This window comes from Maylandia zebra, linkage group LG6 (assembly GCF_041146795.1).
Source record: "Maylandia zebra isolate NMK-2024a linkage group LG6, Mzebra_GT3a, whole genome shotgun sequence".
Taxonomy (NCBI): Eukaryota; Metazoa; Chordata; class Actinopteri; order Cichliformes; family Cichlidae; genus Maylandia; species Maylandia zebra.
The window spans coordinates 28,787,959-28,809,093 of NC_135172.1; the positions used below are offsets into that span (position 1 = coordinate 28,787,959).

Here is a 21,135-nt window from a genome sequence, read left to right on the forward strand (position 1 = left end):
CTTATCATTATAAATCTTATTTATTTTTAATTTTGGCCTCTTTACCATTTCTTGTCCTTACAGGTTTTAGGCTTTATAAACATATATTTGAATTAATGTGTGTTAATTAATTCTTTTTTTGCAGTATGCTCATTCTGCCTTGGTGTACGGAAGGCACTCCACAAATAAAACCTTGCATTGCTTTGGCAACTTTCCTTGTTTTGCCATGTTGCCAAGCTGTTCTGGCGTATCACCAAAGGCTATGGTATTGAACTGAGGAGAAAACCTCCTACAAGATCAAAGATCAACACTATAATTAGATTTGTAAAACACAGTTTGCTTTGCTACCTCAGAATAAAAAGTAAACCATCAAAGATGTTTCTCTCTATGTTATGTGAAAGCGTCAAAGCCGGCCAGGCAAGTTTCATTTTACATTTTATCAGTCATTCTGATATGTAATCTGACTTTTTCAAAGTTGTGCTGCATACCCATGTATCACAAGCTCATTATCAAGTCATTTCCATGATATTTCGTTATCTCTGGCTTCCAAAGTCCTCTTGGCACAAAGTCATCGTGGCAGCATTGTGTGAGACTGTCCATGTTTAGAGGATTAGTCACTGCTCTTGTAATAACTCTTTGTCAAGAGGACAAAAGTATAAGAAGACATGAAGGGCATTATGAGCTATTTACCTTGTAAGAATTTGCTGCTTTATGCCCTTTAAACAAAAGTTTTTACATTTTGCCATTCATAGTTTTAGACTATGTCAAGTTTTCACACAAAATGCGATTACCTTATAGAACTGTTAGAAATAAACCCAGCCAATACTACATGGAGTGAACTTAGTCTAGACTAGCAACAACAATATTCCAGCTGTTTTAAAGCAAATCTATGTATTTAGTTCTTTATTAGCTCATCCAGCCAAATGACCCATACGCTCATGCCACAGCAAGGCCTTTAATAGAAGCCGTGGATTTAATCAAACATGCACACAAGGATCACCAAATGGGTTTTCAATCAAACTGCCCTTAAGATCAAAGTAAAATTTGTAATTGTACTGACAATAACAATAATAGATTCCACCTTTGCCTCGTCTTTTCTTAACAGCCCCTGTGGCTGTAGTCATGGAAAACATGAATTTACCTGGGTAGGATTATCCAGTGGGCATGGGTCCATGCACAGTTTGGGCCCACTCAATAAGCAAATTCTCTTAAACTTGAGATCTTGAAATCATATATTATTATTTTTTAAAAACATAGATATATTTCTTTATCATAAGAAAATTATATCATGGGTACAGTTGTTTGTATTTCATCTGCCTCTTTCTCCCCTGCACTCCCGAGCTGAATAGTTTCTCCCAAACTCAGCCGTGACTGGTAGAGTGTAACCAAAATGAATGAAACAAACAAAAATCAGATTTCCAAACTAGAAAAAATGAAAGCTTTTGTGGAAATTGCCATTTTTAAAAAAAATCAGGATGCAAATTTCCAGTTTACTTTAAAGGTGCTGAACACTTTAGCAGCAGCTCACAGTCACTGTGAACATCACCTGAGACTTTGGTTTGAGCAAGAGCTGCTAAGTAATGACTCTGGTTGGAGTGAAATGAAGAGGCCAGCCTGCCCTCATCAGTGGAAGTCCTTCTGCCCTTCACAACTGTAGGAATAAATATCCGGGGAGTATTTCTCTCTTTGTTTATTCCATTTCTAAGTGGATCCCAAAATGCTGCTTTTTAAGAGAAAAGCTCTCTGAGGTCTACTTGCACGTGAATAATTGTTTAAACACTTGAGGCTGTGAACATGAGCAGATTGAGGGAAAGAAGAGCTACTTTTCCTGTTAGGCAATGTGTAAACCACTACACTTTGGAAAAGCTCAGGCTACTTCATTATCCAATCATTGACCACTTTAAAGCATACTTAATAAACACTTTAAAGAGTTCAACAAAGGCGTAACTGTTACTTTTTTGAGAAAAATACATTTATGACTATTCTGTATTGGCGTGGGCCCACCACACATTTTTGGCCAGGTTTGTGTAACTCGATGACCCGGGTGTGGACCTCACATGTGTACCAATTAGTCAGTTTAATACAATTCCCAATTCAAACACAATAGCGGGCGTTTGATGACAGATACTGGAGTCACCAGGCACAGTCTCTATGTGTCATACGTTTGTGTACCATGAATAGATAACGCAGAGGTTTCAGAAATTATTCTTTTGATTTCATTACATGCGGGCCTTTGGGTGGGTGTGTTCCATTGTATTGATGTTTGGGAGAGGAGGGGATAAATGGCATAGCTGAGTCACAGAGAATAAACATTTATTTTACACCTTGATATTACATAAACCCACTTGATTTCGTTCCGTCTGTTTACCGAGAGGAGGAGTGGACCTATTTAATGTGTGTTCACTGCAAACACATCTCAGTCTTGAAATAAGATAGTCTTCTAATGAATGAGCAAGTAGGCTCATTACTCACGGGTTACTGATTAATATCTATTAATAAAGTTCACTGTGCTGTCAGTTAAAAATACTTTTAAAGTTAGGCTTAGCGACTCACATTTGCCTTTGGACTTGTAGCATACTGTAAAACATTAAATAAGTTGTGTTTTTGAGTGTTCCCATGAGTCACTGAAAGATACGGGTGAACTGGCAATCACTGGCCTTGAGCTAAATTAGTCAGAAAATGTCAGAAGCAGCAGCATATTGTTTTGGAATAATCTGTTGAAGGTAATCATGCACCGCTTACCTTACTTTACACCTCAAATACATATCAAGTGCATTGCATCACATTAAATGAAAATATGAACCTAAAGCTCCCTCATATTTGGTCCAGCATCTCCGAAAGGACAAATATCATCAGTATCAAGATTCAGGATGTCATTTCATATCAGCCTGACTCATAATTCACAGTGTTACATATGGTAACAAGGTGAGGCATGTGGGCAATTTAAGGTGCCACTTAAGTTCATGACCATGTTGAACTGGCATCACTGAGGCAACGAATTGTTATTCTGCCTCTCATTTGAACAGATTTGCTCAATGCTGTTGTCTGGATCTGAATATCTAAGCTGTACATGCACGCGCTTGCTTGTGACCACACGGGAGTAAGGTATGACTCAGATATTAATATGAGCCGGACAAACAGACAGCGTTTTCAGCCTTTGAGTCCATCCTCGCTTCTCATGTGTGTTTCCCAGGGTGCATGAAGGGGAAGTGAAATGATACATTCTCTGCTTTGTGCACGCTGTGGTAAAAATGTAATAAAACTAAGGTCTAAGACCGAGTTGGCTTCTCACCGCTTTCTGAGATACGGTGACAGCTTGTCTGTGCCAAATTATTGTCCACCATAAAACCTGCATAAACAGGTGAGAGGTGTAGCTCCCTCCTGAGGCCTTTTACTTTCTTGCTTTTACTTACTCTCAGCATGCTCACTCTCAAACATATATATGAGGGCTCATAATGATCATAGCCCTCGTCCTATCGTCACATGCCATAAAAGTAAGACTTGTAGTTCTCGAGTTACATGAGCGCTTGGCTTCATGCATGTCAGGCTCATAACCGGTCACATAACAGGTCCCGTGTTCGGGGACCTGTTATGTCACCATAAAGGAGATCGGCTTGACAAATTTCAGTTGTTCTGTTGTCCTGCAAGATGATTTAAACATTGAAAAGTTACAGAAACAGTGCCCTCTACAGAACATCTAACAAAACTACAGCAGATCAGTTAACTTTTTGGTTGCCTTTTCCTTCACACTCATTATGCAATGTATCATAAATACATGCAACACACCATTAGTCCGTGTCCTGACCTGTACCCGGTTATAAATGCAGATATATAACAAACCAAGGTTGCAAGATTAGGCAACCTGCTTGAATTTTTTACTTAGAAAAGTTTTGAGGATTTGGTAAGCTCTACACAAATAAACACCTTTTTTGAGAAAGTAAATATTGTGCTGGCATATACTGTAAGCCTGTCAAATGCACTATGAAATGCTGTAAATTATAATAAACGTGAAGCCTGTGCAGTCGGACACGGAAGATTATTATAAGATGACACAGATACACATGAGACATGGCATCTGTCAAAACAATCTCATATGACGAGCTTGAGTTTTAGACTAAACTCCATCTGATGGTGAAGATCCTGTATAATAATTCTAATCTCCAGAGCACTTTCCAAACAGACCTTGACGTGAGAGTTTTCTGTCAGCGGCTTTTTTCCAAGATCAAGGCTAAACTTTCAACGTAAAAACATCGCAGCTTGTGAAACAGTCGTGAGACGATATTTGTCAGTTTCTTTTATCATTATTATCATTATGATAATAAAAGACACATTTAAATCTTTTCAGTTTTGCTCTTATTTTATTACAATTATTTACAACCAAACATTAAAAAAAAAAATCAAAAATGCTTCCAGAAGAAAACAAGCCTCATAACAGCAATAATAAAATCGCTATTTAGACTGGCTCAGTTATTAGAAACATTAAACAAGCATCACATCCTGTCTAATTGTACAATTACTGCTGCATTTGAAATAGGAACTGAGGAAATATCCTTTCCTGTCTTGCTGTGTAACCTTCAACTGATGCTACATCGATAAACTATGATAATAAACACACACACACGCAGGCACACTCACACACGCGCTCACGGAGAAAGAGGGGGAGGGGTGGCGGCAAACATTTCTAATGGATCTGTGTTGTGAATGTTGAAAGAGGGTTCCAGAGAGGGGCTCTGGATGTCGCTTCGGTGTCCCTGCTGACCCAGTCCTGCGCACAAACAAACACCAACAGACAACCTATTAAAGATCTAAGCTTGATGTAATTTCCTGTGGCATAGTTCATATCCTATCTACTGCTTTCACTGCTAAAAATATTTTCATGTTTGCTCATAGCTACCAGCAACTTAGCATGTCAGGATGGCTAAAACAGCACAACAAACACCTTAGGTGGTTTCACAATGGAATATATTATATTAGTCATTCCTCCAGATATAGTCCTCTTAAAAACCATATGTGGTCTGGCACTTTGTTGAATCCTGTGTAATTTGTGTTGTTTTCTTACAATCATTGATCTTTTCTCCTAAATTTGATCTTAAAATTTAAGAAAAATAAGGACAGATTTACATGAATATTTTACCAAAGTGACTGACTTATCAGACTTCCAGATTGTGAATTTTGTGCCATATATTTCACAAGCACATATCACGCTGTTATATTAGAGATTTCATAATTTTTAGTCAGTTATACTCCTAAATCCCAGGACTAAACTCATGGTGTGGAAGGAAATGTTCAGCCTTGGTGGAGTTACGTTCCTTGCTTGTTCCTCATTTGTCCCTTGTTCTATCCCATGACATTAAAGTTCCCTTTTTCACAGTTTGGAACGTAGCCATATTTCAGATAAGCTGCTTGTGTTTTTGCAGTTCTGTGTTTCATTTCTGTCTTTCAGGCCTCCCCTCCTCCAGACTCATAGCTCCTTAGCTAATGAAACAGTTTCACATCAGAGGATTCTGACCAACATGAAATGATCATCTCTGTCTCGTTGTGCAGCAACAGAGTGTAATAATATGAGTCATAATCAAAATATAATACAAAAAAAAATCATTTCTGAATCCTGATTAAACTACTGCTGCTTAAGAAGCAGATGAGATGGAGACACATCTCCTTTTTGGTAATGGTTGGTTACTTTTTGCATCATCTGGTGACAGCCGCATTCTGTCCTCTTAGATGGCTTCGGCGCATATCAGCGAGAGCCTGGAGAGAGACTTTAGCCTGATGAGAGCCCTTCATTAAGCTAATTAATGAAAGTGATTGCAGCTAATGAAACACATGCTCAAACACAGTGTAACAGCGCTAATGAGGAATACTGTAGGTGTGGGTTTGAGGTGACAGCATGCTTGGGAGGGGGTGTTGTTGATTAGCTATAGTGTGTGTGTGTGTGTGTGTGTGTGTGTGTGTGTGTGTGTGTGTGTGTGTGTGTGTGTGTGTGTGTGTGTGTGTGTGTGTGTGTGTGTGTGTGTGTGTTTAAAGCGACCAGATTCTTGAAGTTTACCATAGTTTGTCAGAGTAAATCTAGAGCAGAAACAAAAAAGTCCTGGAAATACCAGAAATTCCAAAAGAAAGAGGCAGAACTGCATTAGAGAGAGCTGAGTCTAAACTGACCTATTTCTACGTCCCTGTGAAGGTTAGCATGAAGTTTTGCTATTGCAAAGTCTACCATGATTAAAGGATTGGTTTACTGTGCAGTACATGGTATAGTGTATTTTATTTTTGTTAATAAATCCAATTTAAAGTATCAGATAATTCACATTTATAACAAACTTCATAGGTGTGAAAACTTGTCTCTATAAAAGCAGAAGTTTTGACTTTGTGTGGAGCATTCTAGTATGTTAACACAATGTTCCCAGCAGTGGAAGTCCCAGCAAAGTCACCCCAAGGTCAGACCACCAAAAGCTTTTCTACAGATCTCAATTGGCACATATGACTTGTTTGGAAGGGTTCATGGCATGGCTGCACAGCTTAGATTTGTTATGTTGCATCTGAAAAAACAAATGAGACCAAAGTGGAGATGTCTGACCATGGACAGCACCATTTTTGGCGAAAACCAAACCAAGAATATCAGAACGCACACCTAATACCGACTGTTAACCACAATGATGGAGGGTATATTTGCATATATTTGTATTTGCAGCCATGGGACCTGGACACCTTGGAGTCATTGAGTCAACTATGAATCTTTCTGTATACTGAAGTGTTGTAGAGTTAAATGCGAGGCCATCTGTCTGACAGCCAAAATATGGCTGAAAATGGTTCATGTAACAAGGCAATGATCCCAACAACAAGTAGTGGAAAAAGAAAAGACTCGAGGTTTTGAAGTAGCCCAGTCAAAGTGAAACATTTTGCCAGGCCCTTAAAAGAGCTGTGCATAAATAACTGCACAAAAACCTAACCATACTGAAAGAGCATTGTTAAAAAGAGTGAAACAAAATTCCCCCAGAGGAATGTGTGAGACTGATGAAGTAATATAGAAACTAGTTACTTCAAGTTATTTCTTCCTGGTTCTACGAGTTACTGAGTGAGTTCAGTTGGTTTTTCACAGGAGTGCAGAGTCATGTAAAAACTTTCTTTTTGACATGACAGAGGCTAACTGTTGGTTTGACTAGCGGTTTAACACAAAGCCAGACAACCTTATCGTTTAGCTCACAATCCTCTGACAGAAAGGAAAGAACAAGGGCAAATATTTTTTTCCATTTGATGACTCTCCTGAGAATTTATATTAGCAGCTGGAGGTTTAGGTGATGTTAATACTTACCTCAGAAGGGAAGGTTGTACGTGTGAGTGTAATGTCTGAGGAAAAAGAATAATAAACAAGCTCACATTAGTCACATTATCAATCAGTCATTAGTACTCGTCTCATTAAGCTGATTACTCCTGCAATGCTTTGTGCCTGTGAGAATTTGGATGAATGAGACGTGAATAAAAACAGAATAAGCTTGAAATCCTGAAGGGGAAATTTGGTTCTGAAGGGAAATTCTCACCAACTATATGATCCTTCGCATGAACCTGAGACCAGAACTGTGTATCCTCCCTAAAATGTATTACACAAAAATGTATTACAACAATATCCAAGGCATTGTATGTTGCCGTCTTCAAAGAAGTAGCTTTTTTCTTTTGTATTTCTCATTATAACTTCATTTTTAGACCGATTAAGAAAACCAGTACCTTTTCTGTCTTTCTTCTGCTCTTGCTTTCACTTTAAAAGTGGGTGAAATGAATAGGAAAAGAGAAATTAATGCCTTTCACAAACGAAGGCAATTAAATCAGCATGAAAACATAGCTTGAAGCATCAGAGTATTTATAACAAAGCAGAAGCTTTTGTGTGAAATACCTTTCCTGTGCACCACTATGATCACGACTGCCAAAGAACAGAGGATCAACACCGCAGCTGACAAAGAGCCCACAACGAGAGGCCAGTCCAGATTTAATGAATCTGCAAACATCAAACTAGTATTAATATTAAATACTTAAAAAACCCAGTTGTGAAGAATGTAAAGTATTACAACAGATTTGATTTAAAGTGCTAGTATCATTTTCCAATGCAATGGAGAGCTCCATTCCAATGTGAAGAAGAAAAAAAATGTAGTTTTTAGTTTATTGAAAAAGATGCATTTTGTATTTTGATAAATTCTAAAAAAATAAATAAATTATAAATGTAATAAATTAAGTTTAACAGATTCAGATTAAATTACATCCTTTCGCAAAAGAACCTGTCGCATCTGCAACAAGCTTTGCAGACATTTTCCTGGTTACCACAGTCATGTGGCCTTTATGGTAATACCATCATGTTTATGGGCTCTTATGGACTGCTCTGCATACTGAAAAGTGACTCTAAGGTGGACTAATGTGTTATTATGTGAGGATCCGGTAGGGAGACCAGTTGAAGTCTTGCAGAACTTTTAGGTATGAGAACAACAACAACAAAAAAGGCATGCTAATAGCCTACCTGTTGATGTTGGTGGTGGGGAATTCCCTTAAATATAAAAAAAGGGAGAATCAGCTGCAGTTTCTCTAAAGGTCAGTCCACTCACATACCATTAGAAGTGTAAGTCCGTACCTTTGGTTACAGTTAAAGGGTTGCTGTGCTCAGACTTGCTCCATGTCTCTCCCAGTAGGACACTGTACTGGCACTGGTATAGAGCCACTGGAGAGTCCTGGACAGGCAGTGGGAAGGTGGCTTGATGCGCGAAAATGTTTGCCTGAAATGTTGCAACAGGAAATTCACCATCCACCAGGTAGAGAGAGAACACAGCGCCGGGGTATGCAGCAGACCCTATGCACAGTAAATGCCACACATCTGTCTGCTGTTCAAGGTGAAGATTGGGCGCCGGCAGGATGTCTGGGAGCACGTGAAATAAGAGCAAATAGTATTCAGATAATTAAATGACTGGATTACTAATTAGGCAGAAAACAAATGACAAAAATTGAATAGATGCAACAATATTTACAAGTCTTAGTCCTCTTGTGTTAATGTTCTACCTAAAGGAATGAATCCATTACCTGAAATACAATTTTTTGGTCTAAAATATTTACAAGTACCACATTAACATGTAAAAAACATCACAGAAGAAAGGCTTCAAAAAGTCATACGTCTTCACCTGTAATGGTGATTGGAACTATGTTGCTCACAGTGGAATTAACCAGTCCGCTTTCTTTGGTCATTTGATAGAGGCAGGTGTACTCTCCCTCCTCTCCTCCCCTGACTGGCCCCACAGTGAAGACTCCCGGCTGCAGCTGGAAGTTTGATACCTGGCTAGCCCGGGGCTGCTGGATAACAGATGCCGTCCCTGTTTGTTTAGCGGTCCTCAGCAAAAGGAAGCTTGTCGGTTTGTTTGACTGCGACTGTGGATGGGCCGGGACTGTGCAGCTGAAGGACAGCAGGTCCCCGCGTTTGACCTCACCTGAGGAAGGCTCTACAGACAAGACTGGAGGTGGGAGGGAGGTGTCTACATGACAGAAAAGGAATGGAGACAGTAGGGGGAAGCCATTATCTCTCCATGTTTTGTTACTAGATTAATTCTAGACTCTCAATAAAAGTAAAAGCTGCAACAACAAAAAAAGAAAAAGAAGATAGGCCAGCGTCTGGTTTGTCAGACTTCCTTTTGTAACTGTCAACAGTTTAAGCCGGTAGATATTGTGTTTCATGGGTTTCCGTGTGTGGGGGTGTGTGGTTTCTCTATGAAGAGCAGGATGTAACTACCACTATACACACCCACAGAGAGGAGGACAATAAGAGACCGCAGAGAGCACCTGCATTCAGCAGTGTGTTTGCTGTGCTGGAGTGGAAGCGGATGGGAGTGTTTATTGTTTTAAACCACATGTGGAATCACTACCGATTAACCCAGCCGATTAACACAGAAAACGTATTTGTTCCGTTTTGAATACAATGAAAAACGACAGCCTCGACCACATCCGACTCATTGACCCATGTCATCTTAATTCTCCCTTTTTTTAATTAAAAATAAATTCATATAATATGAAGTGTGCGAAGGATGTGTTTTTCTTTTTAAATCAGAACCAAGTCTCTGTTAAAGCAAAAGAAGGTCAAAATCAGAGCTGTAAATAAGAGTTTCCATCAAACACACAAACCATTTTGGTCCTCCAGTTGCAAATATGGACTGAATGCGCTGTAGTGACCCTCCTGGCTCCTGTACAGACAGCAGAAAAGTTTACTCTGGCCTGGGACCCATTCTTGTATCCTAATAGTAAACTGAACTTCTCCAACATGAGAGGGCAGATCCCGAGAATCCACCTCAATAGAATAAAACAAAAAGAAAGCAATAAAATCGCTGCAGCTCAGGAGGAACTCAACACGCTCCAAAAATATGCATTCATTTGAAAAAAGAACATATTAAACTACCTTTTTTCTCCTCTCGTAAAGCATGAACAAAACCCCAGTGTAACCCTCGGGGGCTCGGCAGACCAGGACCACGGAGTCCTTTGACTTCGAATAGATCTCCAGGGTAGGAGCCTGAAGAGTGACCGAGGTCGTGGAAGCAGAAAGTCGTCCTATAAAGTAACAGTAAGGTTATAACATTTAGCAGGAATCAGCTAAATCTCAAAAATGTGTCTTCGAATGGAGCAACAGGTTTCTTAACACACATGGGAAAACACAGCGGTCATTACAAGATGTGTCGACATTCACTTTTTACCAAGCTTGTGATTACAGCTAAACCAAAATCAGTTGTGAAACTCTAGATAGGAAACTCTAGATAGATAGGATGCCTAAATATTAGGTACAATTATAGGCTCGAAAAGACATTTTTGTGTGTGTCAAAACTTAAAAATTTAATGGAAATCAAACATCGATTACTTTTTACTCCTAGCAGACATTTAACAGATCTTCTACCAGGCACATATCATAGTGATTGTTAATCTTAACAAATCAAAATTTGACAAAAACACTATACTAAGAAACATCTACTGCGTGAAACTTACCCCAAAGTTGGAGAGAGACCAGTAACAGAGTACATGCCCAGGATGATCGTCCACCACTAACTGAGTGCATCCTTAACGCATCAGCAAGACCGACTGAAGTGAAGAAAACACCTACATAGGCTGTGTATCTCTCTCGCTCCTTCTTTTTCTCTCTCACTTGGCCGCTCTGTGTTTTCTTAATGCATATGACATCCTCTTGAGAAGCAATGGGGGAAGTAAACACACTTCCTTTTTTAGACTTCACAGATCACATGTGTGTTGTGATGGGAAGAAACAGCTGGCCAGCAGTGCAGTAAACCACAAACTTAAGAAGAAAATATCTCTAGGTACATAAACTGAATCCTCAGAAATCGAATGTGACGAGGATGTCAAGGGAACAAAGCACACAGCTGCTACTACCTGTACTAAATGAAGGTTGTGGTTTCGGTGAAGGTGCTCCTGTGTCACAGAGTTTCTATTTCTGATATTACAGAAACAGGTGTTTTGCTAATCTGATGCTGAAAGTCCTAAAACTGCTGCCAGTGAGAGAAGTATAACAGAAGGGACTTTGGGACCAGAGTTTTCCATCTGTCCACCAGATGGCCCTGGACTTTTTTCCCTGTTTAGTCACCTGACTGCCTTCTCAAGAAGCAGCAACTACTGATCTCCTGATCTTATCTACCCACTAACACAGCTGTTCCCAGTTTTCCCTGTTATCCCTGTTTGTGCTGCTGTCTGTCATAAAACTCTATTCCTGCCACTTTGCTATGTGCTTTTACTGTACCTATTTGAACAGGATGAATCAAAGTAGCCAAAAAAAAACCTAGCCTAAAAACAGTTTAAAAGTGTGGGGAGAGCTTTGAACAGCCACATCTGCAGATGATGGTAGAAAAGTGATGGAGGGGGGGATTAATCCAAGAACTGCAGGAAACATGATGTTTATAAACTGAATCAACATCTCCAAACTTGACTATGTTAGTCACGGAAGAGCCCTACTTCATTACTCATTCGTCAAAGGAAGATTAGGCCTGCTAACATTTCATACAAATAGATATGCAGGAGCAGTAAATGCATTCATTCAAAACGAAGAGTCCTGAACAGCAGTTTAAACTTTTATTGGTGTTCAGTCATTTTTTTGTCTAAATAAAACACAAACTTCTTTGTTTACTGGAAGGTGAAAAAACTGTCTCTTCCTTGTAGTATAAGTGCAAACTTGCACTCCAGTTTGTCTGGCGTAGCAATTTATAAGTGAGTGTAGCCATATTGTGTTACTTGGGGTATGTTGTAACTTGACAATAAATTTATAGACAAGAAGAAGAATAAGCTACACCCTTATTCACAATGGGTAATCCTGTCACTCCTGATGCAGAACCATAGGGATGTGTCTCCTTCCAGAATCAAACCAGGGACCTATTGCTTGTTAGATACACTATGGAGCCACTGGCAGATGACTTGTATAATAAATTTAAACTTCATGAATAAAGTTGTGCTCTTCCCCTCACCCCGTTCCTTTAGTAGAACTGATTCACGAGGGAGAGAAATTCCACCAAACTGTCCACCACCAGCATCGCTCGTCCTCTGCGTGCAGCAGGCATCGACATCCACAAGGTTTGCGTCACACGTGGACATGCACTGCTTCAGTTTTTCAAACGATGTCGTGTGTCTGCTGTGGATCAAATGAAACGACAGGAAAGAACAAAGACAAAAACGGACAAAGAAGTCAGCCTGCTGATATTTGTGAAGCAGCTCAAAGAGGTGTTTGAAGTCTGTGACGAGGACTCTGACATGTTTTATGTGCCCTGAACGCCTGGTTCAGCTGGCTACTGAGTGTGGGTAAGAGGAACAGGCAAAAACAAGTGATGTGGAAATTACAGGAAGTGTATATATTTCATTTGTTGTGGGAGACAACCACCATAATAGTCTGAGCTGTATATCATATTTTCTGTCTCAAAATTTTGGACTTATGTTCAATGGAAATAATAGAATAACTAAATGACCGAGAGAAAGTACAGAACGTTATGCTCCTTAGAAATTCATTTCAGAGTCTTACAAGCACATAAATTTAGGTTGGAGAATGAGGGTGCAAACTGATTCCCTTTTTAAGTCTCTTTAATTTAACTGGAAAAAAAGCAATAATGAAAGGACACGAGCTGACGCAAACCCGCTGAGCTATGTGCTGTGTGATTACTCTGAATTATCCCAGCAGGCAACTATAAGGCAATAAAGAACACTGCTTCATCTAATGATTAGTTTGTCGTATATTAATCTGCTTATAGTAACAGAGATATACTATATACTATAGATATAGATATACTGTATAGATACACTATAGATATAGTATAGATCAGTTTTACAAGTCTGTTAACATCTTATTATTTCCAGTGAACAAAAAACAGTGACCAAACCTATTAAAGTATTGCACGTGTATTGATATAAGTGTTTGGCATTTAAAAACAAGAAACTGCAGCAGTGAAAAAGCATAGGGAGGCCGTGTGTGACATCAACACCACAAAATCTGATAGTGTTTGTGAGGTGGTGAGGCAAAGAGAAGAGAGAACAATGTACATAAAAACAGGAATGAAAAGCAAAGTGAAAGAGAACAACGAGGGGTGGCTGTGGCTCAGTAGGTAGAGCAGTCAGTGGTTTGATCCAGTGTGCTCCAGCCTACCTGCCTGAGTAACCTTGGGCAAGACAATGAAGCCAGAGTGTGAATGTTGGATAAAGAAAGCATGCTGGGTGAATGAGGTTTGTAGTTAGAGCTTTTTGAGTACTTAAGCAGTCGTATTATGTGTAACGTTTGGGAAAATTTCATCTTCTTTTTTACAAATTGTGTCCATACAAGAGCGATGACGCTTAATCTTTAATAAAGATGTTTATGGATACTACAATATTTTGAATAACTAAATTTATTTATTCTTGTGTGTTTGCGATCACTGTCTTTGGTTCCTGAGTGTTGGAACATTGTGGAGACAGTGATTAGCTCCTGCGGGAAGCCTTTCACTGACCTGGATAATGGAGTCGAAGGATGAAGTGATGCAATTTATAACTCAATGTGGGTACAGACATGTGGGTACATTCTGTACAAATACACTGCACCCTGCAGTCCATAATATTTCACAACTGTGATATGTTTTCAGTCACTATTTCATAAAATTGCTCTGGGTTTTTTTTTTTATATATATATCAAGATTTGACCTCGAAACCTTTGTAAAGAAAGAGAATTTGACACAACACAAAACTGCATCTTTTTATGATCATGTTATCAAAAATAGATATGCCACAGACGCGAAGACATGAATCACACATATTCTTTTAAAGGGGGTTCACAGTGCCAGGAAGTTCTCAGTTTCACTGCATGTGTTATTTTCTAATGTCACTGGCCTATATGAATAAATCCCAGCGGATGCTTTGCCACAATCTGACCTACTATTGTGCACTCTTGGTGACTCTCTCCCTGTTGCACTGTCCCCAGAAAACATGCGCTTACATCATCGTCCAGTTTTCTGACCTCTTGTCTTTCCCCTTCTCTGTCTTTTAACGCTGAGACCAAATGGAATAAAATAATAAAGGACCTAAATGGTTATTGAAAATGACTTTAAAGAAGTGAAAATTGAGTTTGATCAGAGCAGACCTTGCTCTTGCCATTCATATCATTTTTTGCATTTGTTTATTTCAACGTAATGTTTGTTCCATGCATTTGTTTAGGTTTAAAATGACTAAACTTTATTTTTATTCTAGTCTGCAGACAAACTGACTCTAAAGCACTTCTTAGAGGTAGACCACTGCTTCATTTGTTCTTTCGCATGACCCCTGTTATTATTACCCCTGCTACCCCTAATGTACCAAAAATAGAATATCACAGTTATATTATTACTGATATGTTGTTGGGTCAAGGAGTTTTAACAAGTGTTTGTCTCATTCTTGTGATATAAAAGCAGTAAACCGTCATATAGATATCTTTGTTTGTGACAGTAAACATGCAGTTTTAATATTTTAACATCACGTATCATTTTGTGGGTTTTTTTTTCTTTTTTTGATTGACAAAACAATCATGTAATCATGCACTGCACACAGTAGTTAGCTCCACATTTGAAAATTAACAAGACAATATTTTATGCATGACTAACGAAACCAGCTCGCACTGGAACGGTTCGCAGCCGAGTGTGAAGCAGCGGGAATGAGGATCAGCACCTCCAAATCTGAGGCCATGGTTCTCAGCCGGAAAAGGGTGGAGTGCCCACTCCGGGTCGGGGATGAGTTCCTGCCCCAAGTGGAGGAGTTCAAGTATCTCGGGGTCTTGTTCGCGAGTGATGGGAGAAGGGAGCCGGAGATCGACAGACGGATTGGGGCTGCAGCTGCAGTAATGCGACCCGGCCTCGGATAAAGCGGATGAAGATGGATGGCTGGATGGATGACTAACGAAACCAATGGAATATTGCTTTTGCCCGTTACTCTATAGTTCATATTGCTGTTGATACAGAGAACCTTTACAGTAGTTTGCTTCCCTATGAAGAGCCCTGGTGCCATATTGAAAGTGAGGATGAGTCATTTACAGATAACAGTATTTATCAGCCACCTCTCTATCTGGGAGACCAAATGGTGAAACATTTGGCAGTGGGAGGCAAGGACTTGCATTTAACACACAGAAACACACTGGTGCAAACACACACATGCAAATGCATCCAGAAATTACTGAGGTTGTTTTGAATAGCACTTGATATCATAGGTGAAATTCTTTGCATTTATATATGCAATCTGTTATCCGACCGCGGCTGTAAATAACCACTGGGTAACGGATGAGGAGGACCGAAAACCTTAGAGTTTTTTTAATCAACGTTGCATAACATTGTAACAGAGCTAATTATTCTAATCACATCTGTGCTTTTCTTTTCTATACAACAACATTTTTGCATTTTTTTGTACTTTTTGCATCCACTTTCCTTCTGCACTTTTTCCCCACAAATTATATGCAACTTCATTTTCCAGAAAGCAGGTTTGTTGCCCCTGAGATGAGGGGAAACTGTTTTTGGTTCAAGAAAGAGAGCTAAGGCAAGTTGGGCATAACATGTTTTCAAACTTTAAGTCTGATGTCATGCGCCTACAGCTGTCTGGGTTTCATTTCCTCGCTCACACAGTCAGTGTCAAACCACATATCGGAGCACACAACTTTCCCAGTCTTTACGAACATGACATCCCAGTTAGAGATTTATTTTTTGCTATGAGCACTTGTCGAATCAATCAGTGAGGTAGGGCCATACAGGAGATGGTGATCACTGGACATCGCAGAACCATTTTTAATATATAGGCTATGTTTATCTTCTCTGGACAGTAAGGCAGTGGTAAGATTGTCAGAAATTTCCTCTGCGCTGAACAATTTACTGTATCAGACAGTATTTAAATGCAGTTAATCCAAATGAAGCTTAAACACTAAACACTAATAAGTGGGCTATCATTTGTTGTTTTGTGACTGGTCACAGTGATGGAAAAATGCTTGTCACAGTTAATAATAATAATAATAATAATAATAATAATAATAATAATAATAATAATAATAATAATAAGGGATTGCATTTATATAGCGCTTTTCAAGATTGGGATATTGTTGGAAAATACTGGGAATATTTGTGTGAAGATGAGCCTGAAACAACTTTAAGAGTTTAAATTTAAAATGAGTGTTCGAACACAGGGGCAGTACAATGGTTAGCACTGTTGCCGCACAGCAAGAAGGTCCTGAGTTCAATTCCACCCATGCAAACTCTTTCTGTGTGGAGTTTGCATGGGTTCCCTCTGGGTACTCTTGCTTCCTCCCACTGTCCAAAGACATGCACTTAGTTGGGATAGGTTAATTGATTAATCTAAATTGCTCATAGGTGTGAATGTGAGTGTGAATGGTTGTCTGTCTCTGTGTGTTAGCCCTGCGACAGACTGGTGACCTGTCCAGGGTGTACCCCTATGACAGCTGGGATAGACTCCAGCTCCCCCCCGACCCTGAAAAGGATAAGTGGAAATGAATGGATGGATGTTTGAACACAGTGTCATGGTACGTGCTCTGTGGTATGTAGGACCCAAATGCAGGACACTCAGATGGAGGAATAACCTCAAAATGCAGCTTTATTTTCTGGAGACACTTTTCAAGAACTTCACAAACCCAAAACCTCAAGAAACTAAAAAATAAGGAACATGAGCTAGAAACCACAACCAGGACCGCAGCAAGAGAACACACGTGTGCGTGCGTGCGTATGTGCGATGGTTAACGACAAAACACAGCACAAGGAAAACAGGGCTTAAATACAAACCTGTCATGGTCCTGGGTCGGTGACCCAGCGCTTTTAGTTTGTTATCATTTTCTAGATGATGATTGTTTAAGTTCTGTGTTATTTTCGATCTGCCTCTGAGTCTGCCTCTGAATCTGTCTGTTTAGTTCAATGTCTTGTCTGGTTCCATGTATCTGAGTTTCCTGTTTTATTGTGAAGGTCCGTGTCGTATGTGAGTGTGATCAGTTTACGTTTCCCCTGTCCCGTCAGCCCAGATTCCTCCCAGCTGTGTTGCCCTCCTGTCTCTCATCCCCTGATTACTGGTGTGTGTATTTAAGCCCTGTGTGTTCTCCTGCCTGTTGCCGGTTCGTCTGTGTTCCTCGGTGTCAGTCTGTGTTCCTCGGTGTCAGTCTGTGTTCCTCGGTGTCCTGCTCGTCTCTCTGCCTCTCTTCCCTTTTTTGTTTCATCTCAGGTTTGTCATTTAGCTTTCCCAGTTCAGGTCTTTAGTTTTGTCTTCCCTCTTGCCTGTTTTGCCTTCTCACCACTGTGTAAATAAACTCACCGGCATCTCATCCACTGCCTGCATCTTGGGTCCTTCTTCTAACTCCACACGGCTCGCCGTGACAAAACCGGAGTAATCAGAGAATGAGCCACAGAAGGAGAGCACAGCTGGGAGTAGTCAGACATAACGGGACCAAGGGGAACTAAAACTAGATACACCGCACGCAGAACTGGGACTATCAAAATAAAGCAGGAAACATGAGACAATTCAAAAAGATCTGGACTTGACACTGAGAGACAGACTGAAGCATGTGACACTAAAAAAACGAAACTAGAAGCAAGAACAACAAATATAACATGAACAGAAAATTAAACACAAAACATTGGGTCACAGACCAGTGCATTTTACTCTAAAATATCTTCACAGATTGAAACCAGGTTCAATTCTGAAGGAAGGTTTATAAGAGTGAGCGGTGAGCCCTGTTACGATGTATGGTTCAGAGCTGGTGGCTGAGCTGAAGATGCTCAAAGTTTGGGAGAGAGCAGGATGGACAGTATTAGGAATGAGTTCATCAGAGAAACAGCTCAGGTTAAGCAGTTTGAAGACAAAGTTAGAGGCCGAGATGGTTTGAACATGTGCAGAGGAACAAGTATAGTGCATTTATTGGACAACGGATGATGAAGATGGAGCTGTGAGGCAGGAGGGAAATATGCAAAGGGTTGGCGTGACAGAAGAGGCCGTGAGAAAGTCATGTCTAGATTCAGATATTTATCTTTTTCTTTAGCTGTATTTTCTCCCTGTCCCTATCCCCGGTGGATTCCAGCTTCTCTCATTAATAAAAAAAAAATGAATGATAATATTTTTTGAGTGAACTATCATTAAAAATATTTTTTCCCATCATGCTTTTTAAGATATACAAATGGTCCACATTGGCATGCATAATCCGCTCTGAGTTTAGGGTTAGACTCAGAGTTTGTTGAGCATATTTCTTTCTCAGTATAAACACTTTGTGCTCATTAGTCTCCATCCAGCACTGAGTGAGCTCTGCATTCTTTGGCTGGACTTTTACACTTAGTGACCACTTGATACAAGCCATGTTTAAGCATATATTCATACACTCAGTGCTGTGTTCTGTATACATTTAGATACAGAACAAAGCCAAGTGTCACATCTTAATATAAAAAGTAATACAATATACAATAGTTCTTTTTATTCTCTTGAGCACATACAGATTTTGGCATCATGGGTAAAACTGGTTAACCTCTAATTTGACTGTTCACTCAGATAACATTTGTAAAGTGTTTTTTAACAAGTCGTCTTTCCCGTATGTTTCTTCAGGTTAAGGCGTTAGGAAATTCCTGCTCCCTTTATCTCATGGGAAGCTCAACTTCGAAGACTTCTGTTATGAAAGGTAAGAATGACCATAAATATGACACCTGCTGGACTACATTAACCTATGTGTGTGTGTGTGTGTGTGTGTGTGTGTGTGTGTGTGTGTGTGTGTGTGTGTGTGTGTGTGTGTTTGTGCGCAACTGTTCCCGGAAGTGTGTCTTTTTTTAGGATGCATGTGAGCATTGCTAAAATAAGTATTTAAGGTAATTAAGCGGTTGCACATTTTTGTTTTTAGAGAACACACAAAGTTCTCACTCAAACCACTTAACAGGCCAAAATAGCTTTTGCTACAGCAGTTTTTCAAGACAGTTCAAACCACCACTTTACTTTTATAAATAACTTTAACTAGCTAATTAGCACGCTAACTAAAGTTGACGTCTCAGAACGACATTGCATAGAGGATTTGACGGCGCATAGCTGTAGTTATTTCACAATACTGACAGTTTTATTCAGTTTTTGGCCGTTTTATTCCCACGTTAAGTCTCTTTAAGACCAGTTTAGCTTATCCACCACTATGAACTCTTTGAGGGAACATACTGGGCACAGTAACACTGAATTAATGTGGAATAAATTTTTTAACATGAGTTGACAAAATAAGACATTAGACACAAGTGTCAGTTACTGTGCCAAGTCTTGGCTAACGCCAGTAATTTTAGAGTATAAATATAAAGAAATTTAATTTTAAACACAACTACAGCAAATTATCACCTGAATTTCCAGCTCTTCGTGACTTTAGTACGTTTCAATATATTGCTCAGCGTGTGCCTCCTGCATTTAAATTTCGTTTAAATCCTAACACTGGAACATTTTCAGTCCAAACTATTTTGGTTCAGGTAGTGTAACCCAAAAAACAGAGCCAATTCTTTCAAGTCTGAGGTTTTCCTCTCTAATAAGTCTCATTTCCTTAACGAGTACAGTGACAGCTTTCTTTCACATTTAAGGTTAATACTACATGCTGCCATTTTTTTGAAGTAAATAAATAAAAGTTTAACTTTTCATGTGAGTAAAACATTAACACTTTTCTTTGAAATGTGTAAAACCAAGTATGACAATTTACTACGACCAACCCAGATATTACATTCAGGTACACAACTAGCAGTATATTGTGTATTCAGCAGCACACGCCATGGGTTTTTGCATCTTGTATCGGAAATGATTGCTATGCAGAGCCAAATACCAACTGAGATGAGTCATGCACTTTTTTGCATGCTATACTGTAATGCCTAAAGCAAAAAGTAGTGCACAGTTCATCAGAGGGGTATGTGAGACGTCTAAAAGTTGCTGTCAGATGTGTTTTTAAACTGCATAATGTATGCATCAATGTCACACCCTTTACTAACTCACTCAAAGTTAGGCTGTCACTCTCAGACATTTCATTTTTGGCAGCACTCTGACAACCGCATGGCCATGTTTAAGTTAAGGTTATAATCTGGATTAATTTATGATGTCTAAATTACAAATGAACTAAATTATGAAGTGAACAGTGGCTTAACTGTTGTACAGTTGCAATTCATATAGAAGACAAGTTAGAAGACAAATACTATAAAAAGTGCAAAAAAAGGTGTGACTTAATAAATTAAAGAATGAATGTTTACTGCACATTATTGCCAGTTCAGGGAGGTAGCCAATCAGGTCAGCAGTTAGCACTGATTAGGGCTATTGCCCTGTTGTAAAAGCTGCCCTAGAGTCTGCTTGTCCATGACTTCAGCAATCTGAATCCTCCTATCAGACGGCAGCAGCTTAAACATCTGATATCCTGGGTGTGTGCAATCCCATAGGATCCTGTGTGCCCTCTCAGGACAGCGAGTGCTGAGAAGAGGATGTCCAGTGATTTTTGGACCATATTAATGACCCTTTGAAGTGCCTTTTTGTGTGCTATGGCGCAGCTGGAGAACCAAACACAGATACAGTATGTCATCAATCAGCATTTTGAAACTAGTCCCAAATGCCTATACTTTATTTCATTGCTACCTCTGTAAATATAACATAAATATCATTTTACATTTAAAATAAGAAGAAAACATTCAGATTTGCAACTAT

The 21,135-nt window shown here is 39.4% G+C and overlaps 1 protein-coding gene across 1 annotated transcript; it reads right to left on the reverse strand.

Moving 5' to 3' along the window:
- Nucleotides 1–4,317: 4,317 nt before the first annotated feature.
- On the reverse strand, nt 4,318–17,897 carry LOC101487803 (uncharacterized). The gene is made up of 12 exons (XM_004567822.3): nt 17,764–17,897; nt 10,969–12,613; nt 10,391–10,539; nt 10,120–10,282; nt 9,129–9,476; nt 8,588–8,869; nt 8,477–8,503; nt 7,862–7,963; nt 7,696–7,726; nt 7,512–7,561; nt 7,286–7,320; nt 4,318–4,744 (listed from the first exon to the last, which is right to left on the reverse strand). The coding sequence occupies exons 2-12, from the start codon at nt 11,036–11,038 to the stop codon at nt 4,661–4,663; spliced, it is 1,341 nt and encodes a 446-aa protein (XP_004567879.2). The 5' UTR covers nt 11,039–12,613; nt 17,764–17,897; the 3' UTR covers nt 4,318–4,660.
- Between the last annotated feature and the right edge of the window lie 3,238 nt (nt 17,898–21,135).